Source organism: Lutra lutra, chromosome 16 (genome assembly GCF_902655055.1).
Source record: "Lutra lutra chromosome 16, mLutLut1.2, whole genome shotgun sequence".
Taxonomy (NCBI): domain Eukaryota; kingdom Metazoa; phylum Chordata; class Mammalia; order Carnivora; family Mustelidae; genus Lutra; species Lutra lutra.
Window position 1 is genome coordinate 42,781,670 of NC_062293.1, and position 15,160 is coordinate 42,796,829.

A 15,160-nucleotide genomic window follows, 5' to 3' on the forward strand; every position below is an offset into this window, starting at 1 on the left:
GCGGCTCTAATACAATAGGCAAATGAAGTCGCTTTTATCACCATGGGAAAAGAAGCCATCTCAGCCAGCTGTAGTGAAGACTTGGTAAGACAGTGCTTGTTTCCAGCACTAAGTATGTGCTGGACAGAATGGTCATCCAGTTCCAAAGCCCATCCCACACCCAGGGCCTAAGCAGAGCCAAGGGCCTTTTGGTTTTCTCATCCGTAGTTGTTTACTTTCCATACAGGCCTCGTTGAGTGCGATTATCCACATTTGGCTGATGAAATAGGCACAGAGGCGTGAACTGACTCTCATTGCTTTTCCAGCTGCTTTGGGACAGGGCCTGGATTCTGTTTGAAGCTCTAGCAATCCCTGGTAGAATATCTCCCTCCAATTTTGGCAGTAGGGTTGGTTTGGATCCTTGCTGTGCTTGCTTTTTGCCAAGTTGCTCAGCTACTTGGGGCATCGTTAGTATTATGGTAAGACGGGAGTACTCCTGTTCCCCTAGACTTGTAAACTGTACGATTAATCAGCATCGAGTCCCTTACTCTTCTGTCTTGGCCCCGGGAAGAGGACCGGTGTGTGGCAGCTAGTACCTAGTAGGGAAAGGTTCAAGGCTGGAGTTTTTGCCTTCACTCTCTCACATACAGGCCCAGGTGAAAAGAGCCCTTGTTAGGTGACAGGACGGTCTGAAATGCCGGCCTGGGGAACGAACCACCAGCTTACCCTTCAAAGGGCCAAATTCAATGACCTAGGGGGAGATGGGGCCCTGCCTGCCTTGCTGAGAAAGGAAAGACCACCTCTTCCCCAAATAAACCATCTCAGTACAGTGACATCTGGAAACTGGGAGGGAAAAGCATGGGCTCTAGCATGGGCTCTGTGGCTCCTCGGTTAGGTAGGAAGTGGAACCTCCCATCCAGCCTCAGTCTTCCCTTGGGCTCCCTCTGCTGGCAGCGCTGCCGTGGCGCATTCACAGGGGAAGGTTGAAGGGAGCCTCCTAGAGTTGTGCAACAGTGGGTGTCACGGTCGGCCCCACACCCCAGATCTCATCCCAGTGCGGTCGCAGGCAGGGAGAACTGCTTTGTGAAACTCTGGCCAGGTTATGCACCAGAAAGTAAGCTGGACTCTGCAAGCACCTGCCTAAAGAGGCCAGACAGAACTGGGCTCCCCTTGGTTCACTCTAGCTGTGTGACTTCAGGCTGACTGCAAATCTGTGACACAAGTAGAAGGCGGCTGGCTTTCACAGGGATGGCATGGAGTAAAGGAGGCAAAGCGCCTTCTCTGAAGGGCACCACAGAGACTGGCATGCTCAGAAAGGGACCGGACTTGCACAACTCCGTCAGTATTCCTAGAGGCTGCTTCCCATGTTACGGATTACTGCACCTATCACCTCCACCAGTCAGAGGCCCTAAGAACTTCCAAAGTGTTGGAGGTAGGGGTGCCTGGATGGCTTGGTCGGTTAAGCTTCTGCCTTTGGTTCAGGCCATGATCCCAGGTCCCTGGGATCGAGCCCCACCTCGGGCTCCCTGCTCAGTAGGAGTCGGCTTCTCCCTCCCTCTCTCAAATAAAATCTTTAAAACAAAAAACAAAGGAGGGCAGGGGGAGGGGCTTAGTCTTCAGTTGGCTCACGAGTAAACCAGATCGCTTTTTCAATGGCCCTTGAAGTACAAGTGACTGCACACTCAGCTGGCAGGGCAGGACAGAGCTGCAAACCGCCTCGACCAGGGGGAGGCCTGGCACTGGCTGTGGGCCACCACCTCAGGCTTCTGAGGGATAGACACTATATGGCTCCCCTCAAAAATGAGAACTGGCTTCCCTTCTGGAAGTCAGACATGTCAGAAACCATTACAAGAAAAATCACCTCAAACATTCACAGCATTCAACGAATAGGACAAGATCAGAAGGTGAGTTTTTCCTTTTTACTGGTTTATAATAATCTTAAAAACCCCATCACACCCATAAACCACCACAGGTGAGAAGATGAGGGAGATGGAGAATGAGTGCTACAGTATGTGGACAGCGTAGGGAATCAGGTATTCCCTAGGGGCAGTGTGGGATGGAGGCAGGGAGCGTGGATAGGAGGCCCTGGCTTGGACCCTTATTGCTGGTTGGGGTTGGCTGGCAGAGGGGGAGAGGGGCTCAGGGTGAACTAGGAAAAATCTCACACCAAAGGCAAGGGCAGTTGGGGGGAGTTTTGGGGGGGGGGGGTCACAGTACATTTTCCATGCAGACCAGGGGTGGGAGTGAGAGTTCAGAGAGTTGCACCCCTACACAGGAAGAGATTTGAGGGTTTGAGGTTTGATTTAAAGCCCCTAAGTTGGTGTCTGGTCCAATTTCCTAAGATGGCAGCTCACCTTTCGGGGAGAGGCATTGGAAAAAATTACGGCAAAAATACCTGGTTTGGAGATCAAGCAAGGGATAAGGGGAGACAGTGGTGCTCTTTAAATGTAATTCCGAAAAGCAAGAACCAGAAGGGGGCCCTGGGTGAGACGGTGGCCAACGCCTTGGGGGGCTGGCCCTGAACCAGAAGCTGTAGGCGCCCCCCCCCACCACAAGGGCTCAGGGACAGGGAGGTAACAGTGTTCACAGACGGCAGGGAAATCAGAACAATAAATTAGGACTTCATGTTGCTATCATTTGGCATAACACAATCAGGCATTTTTTTCTTTTTTTCTCTTTTTAAATATAAGGCAACTTGCCAACACATAATTTAAAAATTGGTCTTCAGTCACATTGCTTCAGATCACTAGAGAATTTCTGGCTAAAGAGCAGTGGATAGTATAGTAAACAAAACCCCAAATCTTAAATAACATCATCAGCTCACATTCCCCAGAGACAAGAGGAAAGAAAGGTAAGGGCTTATTTGGTAAAAAAAAAACAAAAAACAAAAAAAGAGCCCAACTACATATCTTTAACAAAAAGGTGCAAAAAATTACCAAACATGTTCTAAATTTAAAGTTATAGAAAAGTCTTAAATTTCTAGCCAACTATTTGCCACTTGGGGATGAGACACGCTGAGCATGGGGGTGAAAGGATGGGCATGTGAAGGGCCGGCAAGGGCAGGAGGGGCCGTTTCCCACAGAGGTCCGCCTCCAGCTGTTAGAACCATGCTCATTTGGTAAAGGAAGAATTCAAAGAGCTTAAGGCTTTGTGTTTTTTTTTTTTCTTTCTTTCTTTCTTCACTAAACTGAGGGGCTGCAAAAGGAGGTGACAAGAGGGTGAATGTACCTGTGGGGCCGCTCACACGCTACTCAAACCCACACTACATTCACACAGAAACAGGACATTTAAAACTTACAGTGTAGAGCAATATTCTTAGCCAGTGTAAAGAGAACCAAATGCATTGTAACTTTTTTTTGGGGGGGGGATGTTTTTAATTCTGAACTCCAATGTGATCACCCTTTACCTACTTAGTTCAACATCCTGTTTTGTTTTGCTTGGTTTCTGGAGGGGCACCAGGGAGGGAGCAACAGGTGATTAAGGAGAGACAACAGTGAGAAGGGGATTTTGGCTGCACTGGTCACTACCACCTTACTACCTTTCTCTAGGGCTGGAAGGGGGTGGGTGGTCAGGAACTAAGATACCAGCACAAAGATCTTCCCATGCCTCAAGGCTAATAATAAGGCCAAGTACCTGCAGGGTGCCCTTGAGGAGTGTAGCAAGGACAAGTGCAGTGGCTCTGGAATCAACGTTAGGTGTACAACGAAGCCCTGAGGAATGGAGAGGGGTGAGAGGAGGTGAAGACTGGGTCAGCTTTGATTGGAGATCTTTGGGTGAATAAGGAATTAGCTTCCAGAGCACTTGGGAAGTCTGGCTTCTTAGTCCCAAAGAGACAGAGACAGACAGGGAGTGGCCAAGCTGAAGGGGCTGCGCACCACAGCCACCTCCCCCAGGCCCCTTCCCCTTCCCACACCTCAGTCCTAAGGAAAACAGGCAGAGGTGCAAGAAAGGATGGGGTGCCTGGTAGGAAATGGCCAAGGCAAGGGATGAGAGGCAGCAGAGAGAAAAGCCTGGAGCTGGGGTCAGGTCCTCACATAAACCCAGAAGTTGCTAGGGGTGGTGGAGGGGAGGATGAGGGCACAGGGGATCCCCTGCTGTCCTCAATTAGATCCCACCAAATTCCCTTTCTTAGACATCTAAGAATGATCACACTGGAGCAGCGAAATTTCCAAACTATCCAATTACTCAAAAGTAAGTCTACACCTAGGAGGGTGCTGTACGATGTGTAGCTTGTGGAGGGCACCAGGGCTCCCTATCTATACCCAGGGTGCTGAAGATGAAGATTTCGACTATCTGTGGGATCAGGGGCTCGGGTGCCAGGGGCTCGGTGGGCCTTGCTCAGCATGGCCAGGCTCTGTTCTCGAAAGCAGGCCTGTTGAAAATCCCCGCTTAGGTAATCCACCGTTTGCATCAAGCTGTTCTGGCTTGCCACCGGCCCACCCCCGGTCCCTGCTCGGTAGTGGGCCCCAGCAGCCGTTCCACAGTCGAGGGGTGCACCCGTGGGCTGCCCACCATGGAATGGCATGGCGAGGTCCTGAGACCCCGAGCTGTCGCTATTGGGCGTGGGCAGAATGTTGTTCCACAGGGGCTGGAAGTAGTGACCATTGGGGTAGGCCAGTGGGGCTGCCAGGCCGTTGATGGGTGGGGACGGGGTTGGCTTCTCCAGGGCTGGCTTCAGATGGAAGGACTGTGCCAGGCAGAGTTCCTGCGGGTAGGCAGGGGCCTTGCCTACAAAGCCAGGCCCTGCCAACTCGCGTCCTGCTGCATGCTTGCCTGTCAGGCCAGGGGCTGGCGTCCCACCAGCCTCACTGCACATCTGCTGTAGGTGGGCCAGCTGGTGCTGGTTCCAGGCGACTGGCTTGAGGTCGCTAGGGTAGCCAGTGGGGGCTCGAGAGACGCCCGTGGGCAGGTTGACAGGGCCTGCAGCAGGCAGCGCGGCCGAGGCCGCATGGGTGTGCTCCATGGGATTGACCACACATGAAGGCATTGGCGTGGGGACGCTGTGGGTGGACACCCGGGTGCTTGCATTGATGAGCAGACTGCGACTAATGGGGCTGGGGTTGGCGATCTGGCCCTCACACACTGAGGTAGTGCTGATGCCCGCCCTCGTCTGGCAAAACTGGTTGATCTGGTGCACGATGCTGCTCAGGTCCGGGGGCTGGCTGTGCTGCAGGGTGGCCGCCATTGAAAGGGGGATAGTTGAGGTAGACACGGTCACATTCGGGGGGGCATCGGAGTCTGGCATCTTCCGACCTCCATGCAGCAAGGGATTGGGGGGGTGCTGGAGACCCTGGTGAGACAGGGCAGGAGGGTGGACCAGGCCCTGGGTCTGGGCCATGGGCTGAGGGTGGCCCAGGCCCTGAGGCTGCTGGAGGCTCTGAGGGTGAGACAGCGCCTGGGCTGGCGGTATACCCTGAGGGTGCTGCAGCGTCTGGGGAGGGGCATGGGCCAGGGTCTGTGCATGCTGCAGGGCCTGCTGGCGGGCCAGAGCCTGGGCCTGGGGGTGGGCTAAAGTGCTGGGTGCCACAGTAGCATAGGGCGCCACTGGGGGGTTCATGATGGCCTCAGGGAGCAATCGGGCTCGGGTGCCGTCAAAGTCCTTGAGTATGCTTTTGGCTGGCACTTTGACAATGGCAAGCAGGCCTGCCTTGGTGGCGGCCTGAGTCGGGTAGGGGCTGTAGCGCTGGGCTGATGTGTCGAGGCCGTTCACAGTACGACGAACGTGTTTCCGCTGGGGAACCTTCACACTGTTGGGGAAGATTTTTATAGTCAGTGGGTTGTTTGCGACCTTCTTAGCATACGCGTCCAATTCGGCTGGGGTAGGATAGTGAGCAGCTCTCATTTTCTGTGTAGTGTCCCCTAGAGAGAGAGAAGGGTAAGGAGAGCAAAGAAGGAGAGGGAGCTCATCAGTGCCAAGCCAACCAGCCCTTCTAGATTCCCCTTCTGAGGGTGTAGGGTAGAGCGGGGGATAAGGAAGTCGTCCCTGGTCTTCTCTTCATCTTAGACCCAGTCTCACCGAGCCCCACAGTCACAAGCACGGCTACCATTTAGTCAATACTTATAACTGTAACTGGTCAGGCCTTGTGCTAAGTGACAGGCTATCTCAATGAATCCCTGCTCCAGCTTTAGAAGGCAGCTACTATTAAGATTCTCATTTATAAATGAGGCCACCAAAGATCAGAACAGCAGAGCAACTTTCAAAGTCCTGGATTTTGAAGAGCCAGAACCTGGCCAATTGTCACAAAGGTTACTGATGGTTGTTCCCCTACATGGAACTCTTAAGTTCCTACCAGCTTACGCTGGCCTTGGGGGTGAAGGTTCTGCACGGAGCTGCATGTCAGAGCCCTCTGTGGCCACTCAGTCCCTTCCCCAAGACACCGTCGTAAAGAGGGCACCCGCAGTGATGCCTCTTCAGGCTGCGGTGGCCTGGGAGGCAGGAGCTTTCCCTTGTGCCCCGGCAGCTGGGGCGCCATACCCACTGGGTGGGTACCCTGGCACAGCAAACAGGATGCTTTTTTCCTCGGGAGCAGAGGAACATGCTGCCAGCATCCCTCCCCTAGCCTTATGTCACAAGTTCAGTTTTGTTTACAGCTCACTCTCTGCCTGATTGGGTGAGGATCAAAAGGCTTTCTTTCCTTGTGGGGGGTGACAATAATGACAGGGTAGCAGGGAGGGAGCTGAGAAAAAAGGATTCAGAGAATCTTTAAGTCCCCAGAGCCAAAAATAGTCTGTATTCCACCCTTGTCAGCTGTCACTTTCCAAAATGAAAGAGGAAAAACCTGCCTTCCTTTGGAGACCGCGGAAATACCCACTCAATGTGCCTCATTAACGTTAACAGTCTCTTTGTTCCCATCTCCAGCGGCCACCCATTGGGGTCCAGCGGATGTCAGACTTCCAGTCAAAAAGGAAAAGGTTCTGAGAACAAGGGCCCTGTAAGGATGCCAGGGTCCGGCAAAAGGTCTCAGCCCTCTACTCCCTCTCTGAGGTAGGGTCTCTCCTAAGTGTACATAGAAGGTGCTTAATAAAGGTTTGCTGAGCGAGTAAGCCCACAGACTGCCCAAGCAGAAGGAAGGGGCTTGGCGGGGAGCCTAGGTTCAGCTGGCGAACGCCCACCCTATTTCCTCCCCTTACAGGAGGCACCCAAGACAGAGCAAGGACTAAGCTAACTGAATGCGCAGCTTGTGGCTCAGCTGCCTTGGCCCAAGGAGACCCCATTCAGTCACGTCACTGGGCATCAACTGAAAGGGAAGTGGCTCAAGGAGTGGGCTAGAGGGAAGAGGGCACAGCTGCCTTCCTTTGGTGGCATTGCTGGTTAGCCTGGCAGCGAATGCTTAAAAAATGCTGCTTTTAGAGGCAAGAAAAGAGAGCTCAAGTCCACAAGGCGCAGAGAGATTTAGTCCCACGCTCATCAAGGTAGAACTGAGCACAAGAGTACAGAAAGAGCTGTGCTCTCAGCAGCACAGTGCCTTGATATAGTAGGCACTCCCACATGTCTGAGGTCTGCTTTATTAACCGCATACAGAATGGATGCTCTATCCATAAACAAAATGTTTGTAAGATGACTGATTTGGAGTCTTTTTTTTTTATTTTAAAGATTTATTCATTTGACAGAGAGAGATCACAAGTAGGCAGAGAGGCAGGCAGAGAGAGAGAGAGAGAGGGAAGCAGGCTCCCTGCTGAGCAGAGAGCTCGATGCAGGACTCGATCCCAGGACCCTGAGATCATGATCCGAGCCGAAGGCAGTGGCCTAACTTTCACTGAGCCACCCAGGCACCCCTGGAGAGAGTCTTAAAAGAATGAATGTGAAAGAGATAGCTGAGTCCAAAAAGGAGAGGGAGGCCGAGGCCCAGAAACCTTCTCCAGGTAACACTAGCTGGGGAGCAGAATCAGAGTCCCGAGAGGAGAGTCTGAGTTCTGCTGCTTCTTTTAAGCCACTGACCCTCAGTGGGCTTCAGTCTCCATAAAGTGGGGCCATTTTCTGACCCTTGCTACATTCTCCTAGATAAGAAAATTCCAGAAAATCTGAGATTACTCAAGACACCAGATTTCCATTTAAACTGACCAGATCAGCCACTGTACTTAGGTGCTGACTGGTCAAAATCACGTGACTCTCCTAGCCCCGTGCATGACCCAGAGCAGATGTGCAGAAGACTCAGTAAGCATCAGCAGTATAGGGTCTATTCTGACGGAACGACTTGGGTTCAGCTGAGGGCTGGCAGTCTAAAGCTGCCGGGGTTTAGTTCAGACAGGTAATACAGGTTGGCTCCTGGGCTTTCCTCCATGTTGGTGGGCTTCCCTTCTTGAGGGCCAGGGAAGAGAGAGTGGTACAGGGGCTTGCTGACTGATAGAGTTCCTCTGTTCCAAGTCAGTACCAAGTCTCAGAGTGGTTTTTTTTCCCCTAGCAGAGGCAGAAGGCAGCTTGGCTTGATTCAGGGGTATGGAATGGGACACGGATACCAGTTAGTTCTCTTTGTCCTGCTTCTGCTGATGTTGACAATGATGATGAGGACAGTCAAATAAAGGAATCAGAATCACAAGAAGTGGGAAGGGTGGACACAGGCTGTAGTATCTTTGTTAAGGAGGACTCTCCAGGATGAGAGGAGTATACTGGATAAAAAAGAGGCTACATTCTTGGAATCCAGCACCACCCATCTCATGTACCAGACTTAAGTTCAGCCCTTGAAAGAAAAAAAAAAACCCCAAGTTTTCTCAACACTTTATCTCAGTCCCATGCAGTCATCCCAGAAGCTTTCTTTCTTCTCTGACCTCTTCCCCTAAGTGTACAGCTGACACAGATACCACAGCTTTGTAACCAACTTATTTTTTTTTAAAGAAAGCTACGTGCCCAATGTGATGCTCAAACTCACAACCCTGAGATCAAGAGTTGTATGCTCCACAGACTGAGCCAACCAGGCTCCCCTGTAAAGCACCTTATTTAAATATGTGATACCAAGGGTGTTTTTTTTTTTTAATAATTTTTTTTTTTAAGATTTTATTTATTTGACAGAGATCACAAGTAGGCAGAGAGGCAGGCAGAGAGAGGGGAAGGGAAGCAGGCTCCCTGCTGAGCAGAGAGCCTGATGCAGGGCTCGATCCCAGGACCCTGGGATCATGACCTGAGCCGAAGGCAGTGGCTTTAACCCACTGAGCCACCCAGGCGCCCCACCAAGGGTGTTATTAATTGGGACATAAGGCAGTGCACAGGATAGGGAATCTGTGCTTAGAATCTAGACTCAAGTACTGGCTTTATTATCTACTACTCAGGGTCTCAGTTATTCTTCATTTATAAACAGGGATGATACCTGCTGTCATACCTCACAGATTTTTTTTTTAAGATTTTATTTATTATTTCACAGACAGAAATCACAAGTAGGCAGAGAAGCAGGCAGAGAGAGAGGGGGAAGCAGACTCCCTGCTGAGCAGAGAGCCCGATGTGGGGCTTGATCCCAGGACCCTGGGATCATGATCTGAGCCGAAGGCAGAGGCTTTAACACACTGAGCCACCCAGGTGCCCCACAGAATTTTTTTTTTAAAGAATTTCATTTTACTTTAGAGTGAGAGAATGAGCGAGTGTGAGCACACATGTGTGCTCAAGTGGGGAGAAAGGGGAGAAGGAGAGGGGAATCCCAAGCAGACTCCATGCTGAGTGCAGAGCCTGGTGTGGGCTTTGATCTCACGACCCTGAGATCATGACCTAAGCCGAAACCAAGTCGGACATTCAATCAACTGAGCCACCCCCAGGTACCTCTGTACCTCACAGAATTACTAGGATCAAGAGATTCAGTGAATAGGAAAAAGCTCTGTGAACAGGAACCATGACTATCAAAAGTTATTCAAGGATAGCAGGTTTGGTTGATTTTGTACAGATAGACAAAGTAACCTGACGGAGAAAGCCCACGGGACTTGAGTCTGGGACTTAAATGTAGCAGAAAGCAGTGTTGTCTATTCCAGGGACTGCAAGAGGTGGGTGCAGGTGGTGAAGGCCGATATCTCCCTGAATCCCAGCTTTCCACAGGGGCCTCCCTGTTTATCCTTCCATTTCGAAGGTCAGAAGACACAAGTATCATATGCAGCCGGAAACTCTATCAATAGATGGAGAGGCACAGGCAGTGTTTCAAACACTGGATTTGGAGTCTGACCCAAGAGGGAGTTCTAATGTAGTCACTGAACATTAATGTGACACTGGCAAGGGCTACTCTAGGTTTCCTCCTCAAAAGAAAGATTAAAGTTTCTCATATGGGATTATTGAGGAACGAATAAGAATATGCATAAATACACTCAAAATCGTGCCTGGCATATAGTAAGCAATCAACAAATATTAGCTAATATTTCTGAGATTTCTACAGCTTATCCAGTTTCTGGGCCAACTCACCATTTCCAGGCCCTTCCACTAGGGGGCAGACAGGCATAGAAAAGTAGTAAAACTGGGTAATTTTGAGGTTGGTATCCAACCCTGATATTCTATAACGAAGGAGGTCAGAGCTGTTGGCTAAAAGATGATTTGAGGGGCGCCTGGGTAGCTCAGTCAGTTAAGCATCTGCCTTCAGCTCAGGTCATGATCCCAGGGTCCTGAGATCGAGCCCCACATCCGGCTCCCACTCAGTCAGGAGCCTGTTTCTCCCCTTCCCTCTACTGCTCCCCTTGCTTGTGTTTTCCTGCTCTCTGTCAAATAAATAAATAAAATCTAAACAAATGAATGAATGAATGATTTGAGGACCAAGGACCTTTGGTCATTTCAGCCACTCACCTAGACATATTTATTGAGCCACCACGATATACCCGATGGTGAGCTGGGGAAGAGCAGAGGCTTGCAGTTAATTGGGGGCGGGGGGGAGTTCAAAAACACATTTTCTGAGGAACTGGGAAAAGATGGGTCAGAGAAAATTTTTCTAAATAAAGTTCCCAAACAGCTGAGAACTCGCAAAACAAGTAACATCATGGAATATACAATCTAGAAAAGCTCTAGGAGGGTATCCAGCTAACCCAAACTGTGGTCCTCTATCAAGCGCAGGACCCACCAAGGCCAAGGCGTTCCTTAATCCAGACTGCCCCACGGCAAATGCCACATCTAGGGTGGGAAATGCATTACATCCTCTTAGGAAGAAAAGAAAGGGGAGAGGAGGAAATGCTGGTGTGAGAAGGGATCAATCCTGTGATTCTGTACCCATAGTGGGGTAAGCCTGGGGAAAGTAATTAGCCAGGTGACTTAGAGTGCTGGCCAAGACGCCATATATCCCACATCTCCAGACCCCTGCTACATCTCTCCTGCCTGAGCTCTTACAATATAAAGCACAATAATCAATAAACATCTGTATTCTATCCCTGCCCCACCAGACACTGAATTCTGTGTTTCTAACAACTCGTAAAACCCTCCCGAGGATGAGGGGCAGAGAAAGGGTGAAAAGCAGAGTCACAAAACTGGTTAAGCTCTCTACAGCTGAGAGGTCCTCTGAGCAGGACCTTGGTGCTGGTTCCCAAAGGAGAGTTTATGCTCCATCTCACCTTCAGTGTTCCATGCTAACAGCTGTAAGTGACATGGCAGAATTTCTTATCGTATACATTTTGGGAGAGGTGAGAAGAAAGCAAATAAGCTTAAAACACCATCAGGTTTTCTTCTCTGCAAAGGCTTAGATATAGTTAAGGACAGCAACCAAGTGAGACAAAGGGATTCTAAAACACTATTCTCCTCAAACAGACAAGCCAGAAACCAGGGAAGGTTATGTCAATTCTTTTTTTTTTTTTTTTTAAAGATTTTATTTATTTATTTGACAGACAGAGATCACAAGTAGAGAGGCAGGCAGAGAGAGAGAGGAGGAAGCAGGCTCCCTGCCGAGCAGAGAGCCCGATGCGGGACTCGATCCCAGGACCCTGAGATCATGACCTGAGCCGAAGGCAGCAGCTTAACCCACTGAGCCACCCAGGCGCCCCAAGGTTATGTCAATTCTTGAACAGAATTTGAAAACAGTGGTTAGCAGAGGCTACCTCTGAGGCTGTTTTGGACAGAGAAGGAATGGAAATCCAAAGTCAGCACCCAAGATAAAGCTACCCGCTTGATACCCATCTCTGGGTAAAGCTGTTTGAGTACATGAAAGAACCTAGAAGAAAGTCAGTGAGCTGCTCTGTCATGCTTCCAAGTATACTTCCTTCTCCAGATGTGTCTCTGGAACCCCAGAACCAGTCAAAATGCAGTTAGCATGCAGATTTCAGTGGCCAAGGAGCATGTACAACTCTATCACCTGACAATCATCATTTATTAAGAGAAAGACTAAGGGAAAAGCTGGTACAGCATAATATAGCTTGCCTATGGGGTCAGGCAGCTGCAGAAGGAAAACTTAACTTTCAGCTTTGTCATTACACAAGCTGGATTCACTGGGCAGATTCCAGAACTAGCCAGGCTCTCAGCCTTACTCTCCTTCAAAGAAAGGAAGTCAAGAGGCTAGAGCATTCTTTTTTTTTTTTTTTTTTTTTAAATTTGACAGAGAGATCACAAGCAGGCAGAGAGGCAGGCAGAGAGAGAGGAGGAAGCAGGCTCCCCGAGAGAGCAGAGAGCCCGATGCGGGGCTCGATCCCAGGACTTCGAGATCATGACCTGAGCCGAAGGCAGCGGCCCAACCCACTGAGCCACCCAGGCGCCCCGGCTAGAGCATTCTTAACTTTTTTTTTTTTTTAATCTATTTATTTGAGAGAGAGGGAGAGACAGCAAGAGAGGGAACACAAGCAGGGGAAGTGGGAGAAGGAGAAGCAGACTCCCCGTCGAGCAGGGAGCCCGATGTGGGGCTTGATCCCAGGACCCTGGGATCATGACCTGAGCCAAAGGCAGACGCTTAACGACTGAGCCACCCAGGCACCCCCCTTTTTAACTTCTGAAGATGATCTCATACAGCAGATGGAAACAAACTATAGCCTGTGGCCAAAATACAACTGCTTTGTTTGTGTAAAAAGTTTTAGCAGAACACAGCCACACTCATTCGTTTACATGACATCTATAGCTACCTTTGCCCTACCACAGCACCTCTGAGTAGATCCAACAGGGGCCATATGGCCCACAAAACCTAAAATACTTGTTTATCTGGCCCTTTACAGAAGGAATTTACCAGCCCCTGTCATAAAGGATTTGGGTAAGGTGCTAAAGTGCCTTTTATATTAAAGGGTAAGCCTAGATGCTTCAATGATTTCCCCTTTTGCTCTGAAAAAGAAGGTCTATCCCAAATTTAGGGCAATATTTATACCTGAAGACACTGTACATGGTAATGAGCTAGGAACAGAATCTTTTCCTTGCACATCATTGTAGTGCAGGGAAAGAAGCCGGGAGTCTGGGGCGCCTGGCTGGCTCAGTCAAGAGCATGTGACTCTTGACCTCGGGGTTGGGAGTTCAAGGCCCAGATTGGGCATAGAGCTTATTTTTAAAAAAAAGAAGAGAAAAAAGAAAAAAGAAAAATGAAAAGAAGGATGGAAGGAAGAAAAGAAAGAAAGAGGAAAAAAACACAGGAATCTAATAGTTCTCAAAAGTTCACTCTTGTGGGCAAGTTTATTAGCAGGAATATACCCAGAGAGACTGATAAAGCTAGCTCCCTGTTCCTTCTGAAGGTGAAAGCTTCTTGACTTGTGAACTGAGGTCACTGGTTCAGCAGAAAGCAAAGCCAAAGGGAATGGTAGAGAATGCTCAGAGAGTCCCGAACAACAGAAAAGGGTAAAGCGTATGTTTCAGAGATACAGTAAATAATCAAGAGTGTGAGTTTTCATTCAATTCCTCATGGGGGTTCAAACTGAAACACCTTTCTGAAGGGTGACATATATATCCTGTAAAACTCCGTATAGCTTTGTTGCTCAACAGACAGCTATCAGCAACAATGATAATTCAGATGACACACACTGAGGAATTCTAGTATTTAAGAGGATCTCTCTGATCAAAAAAGCGTCCACACTGCTAACAAGTTTGGCCGCTGCCTTCCTGCTGTCTGTGCTGAAGAATATCTTGGAGGTACCAAAGTTCACGGTCAACATACCCCTGATGTGCCTGTTATTACCCAAATGTAGAGACAAAATAAGGGTCACATCCTTCTCTGGGATCCAGATTACTTACATTTCTGAAGTCCAGTGTTCATCTGCGTGTGAGAAAGAAGCTGAAAGGACAGGTCACCTGGCCCTGGCAGACAGGCTAGCATGGCAGACTGGCATCAACACAACATGGGGCAGTCACTCACACTGCAATGAACGAAAAAACGAGATCATAGAATACAAGGCAACTCACTCAAGGAAGATACCAAGGACATCGGATATGAGCTGCAGAGGCCCACATTTAGATAGATAAGCAATTTAATTAGCAGCATGTTGGTTGAAAATACATCTATGTTTTTATCCGCAGCAACAATTTGCTCTCAACTACTACTATGGCTAAAATGATGTTTCAGTCAGCACAGATGCATGGGGGGGGGAATAAAAACTGGAAATACCTATCCACACAAATAACTGGAAAATACGGTGCATCTATAAAGTCTTTATAGATGTGGATGTGGATGCACTTCTGGCATGTGCATTCCCTACAGACAGCCTCTCCCTACTACTTTTGGGCAGGCCCACGGGATTGCCAGATACATGGCATGCTGGCTCTCATCTGTGCCCCAGCTAAGGCAGGACCAGAAAGGCTAGGGCAGATTCTAACTAAGGTGAAGGGAAAAATTATTTCTCCCTGAAAATAGAACAGGGTTCCTGAAGAGAGCTGGCCTTCATAGGTCCTGGCTCAGTCTATTTACAGAACTGACCAGGGCAGGGGCAGTCAGACACAGTATATGAGCTGCAAAGGCTCAAAGGACCCAAAGTCCAACTTGCAATGGCAGTAATCTGAGCTCACTTTTAGAAGGAAGAAGGGGCAAAGCTCCCTAGGAGATACAACTGAGCACTGTTAAAGCAAATTCTGTTTTTAAGTTTCTGGGGATTTACCTTTCCTGTTGCCTATCACACAATTTGACCCCTCTAGCCCCCAGAAAAAAAAAAAAAATTGCATTGCTCCCAGAATAAATCAAGGTGGTTATAGGCTGCCAGCAGCCCTCTCTAGGCCAGTAATCCTGACATTATGTCAAGATGGCACAGTTTTCTCAGTAATGTCTACCAACAAGACCTGCCCAAGAAAGCCGACCAGATGTGGCCTCTGTAGGGAATAAGCTCCCTGTGTACCAAGGAC

At 49.3% G+C, this 15,160-nt stretch overlaps 1 protein-coding gene across 4 annotated transcripts in view; it reads right to left on the reverse strand.

Moving 5' to 3' along the window:
* Positions 1 to 1,894: 1,894 nt before the first annotated feature.
* Positions 1,895 to 15,160, reverse strand: part of FAM222B (family with sequence similarity 222 member B) — an 83,748-nt gene continuing 70,482 nt past the window's right edge. For 2 of the 4 annotated variants that reach the window (XM_047707449.1, XM_047707450.1), the window contains exons 2-3: positions 14,063 to 14,184; positions 1,895 to 5,838 (exon numbers count right to left, since the gene is read on the reverse strand). In XM_047707449.1, the coding sequence (XP_047563405.1) occupies positions 4,232 to 5,838; positions 14,063 to 14,144 (1,689 nt within the window). In that variant the 5' untranslated portion in view covers positions 14,145 to 14,184 and the 3' untranslated portion in view covers positions 1,895 to 4,231. Of the gene's footprint in view, positions 5,839 to 14,062; positions 14,185 to 15,160 lie in introns of those variants that run through there. The other 2 variants (XM_047707452.1, XM_047707451.1) reach the window with 2 other exon arrangements.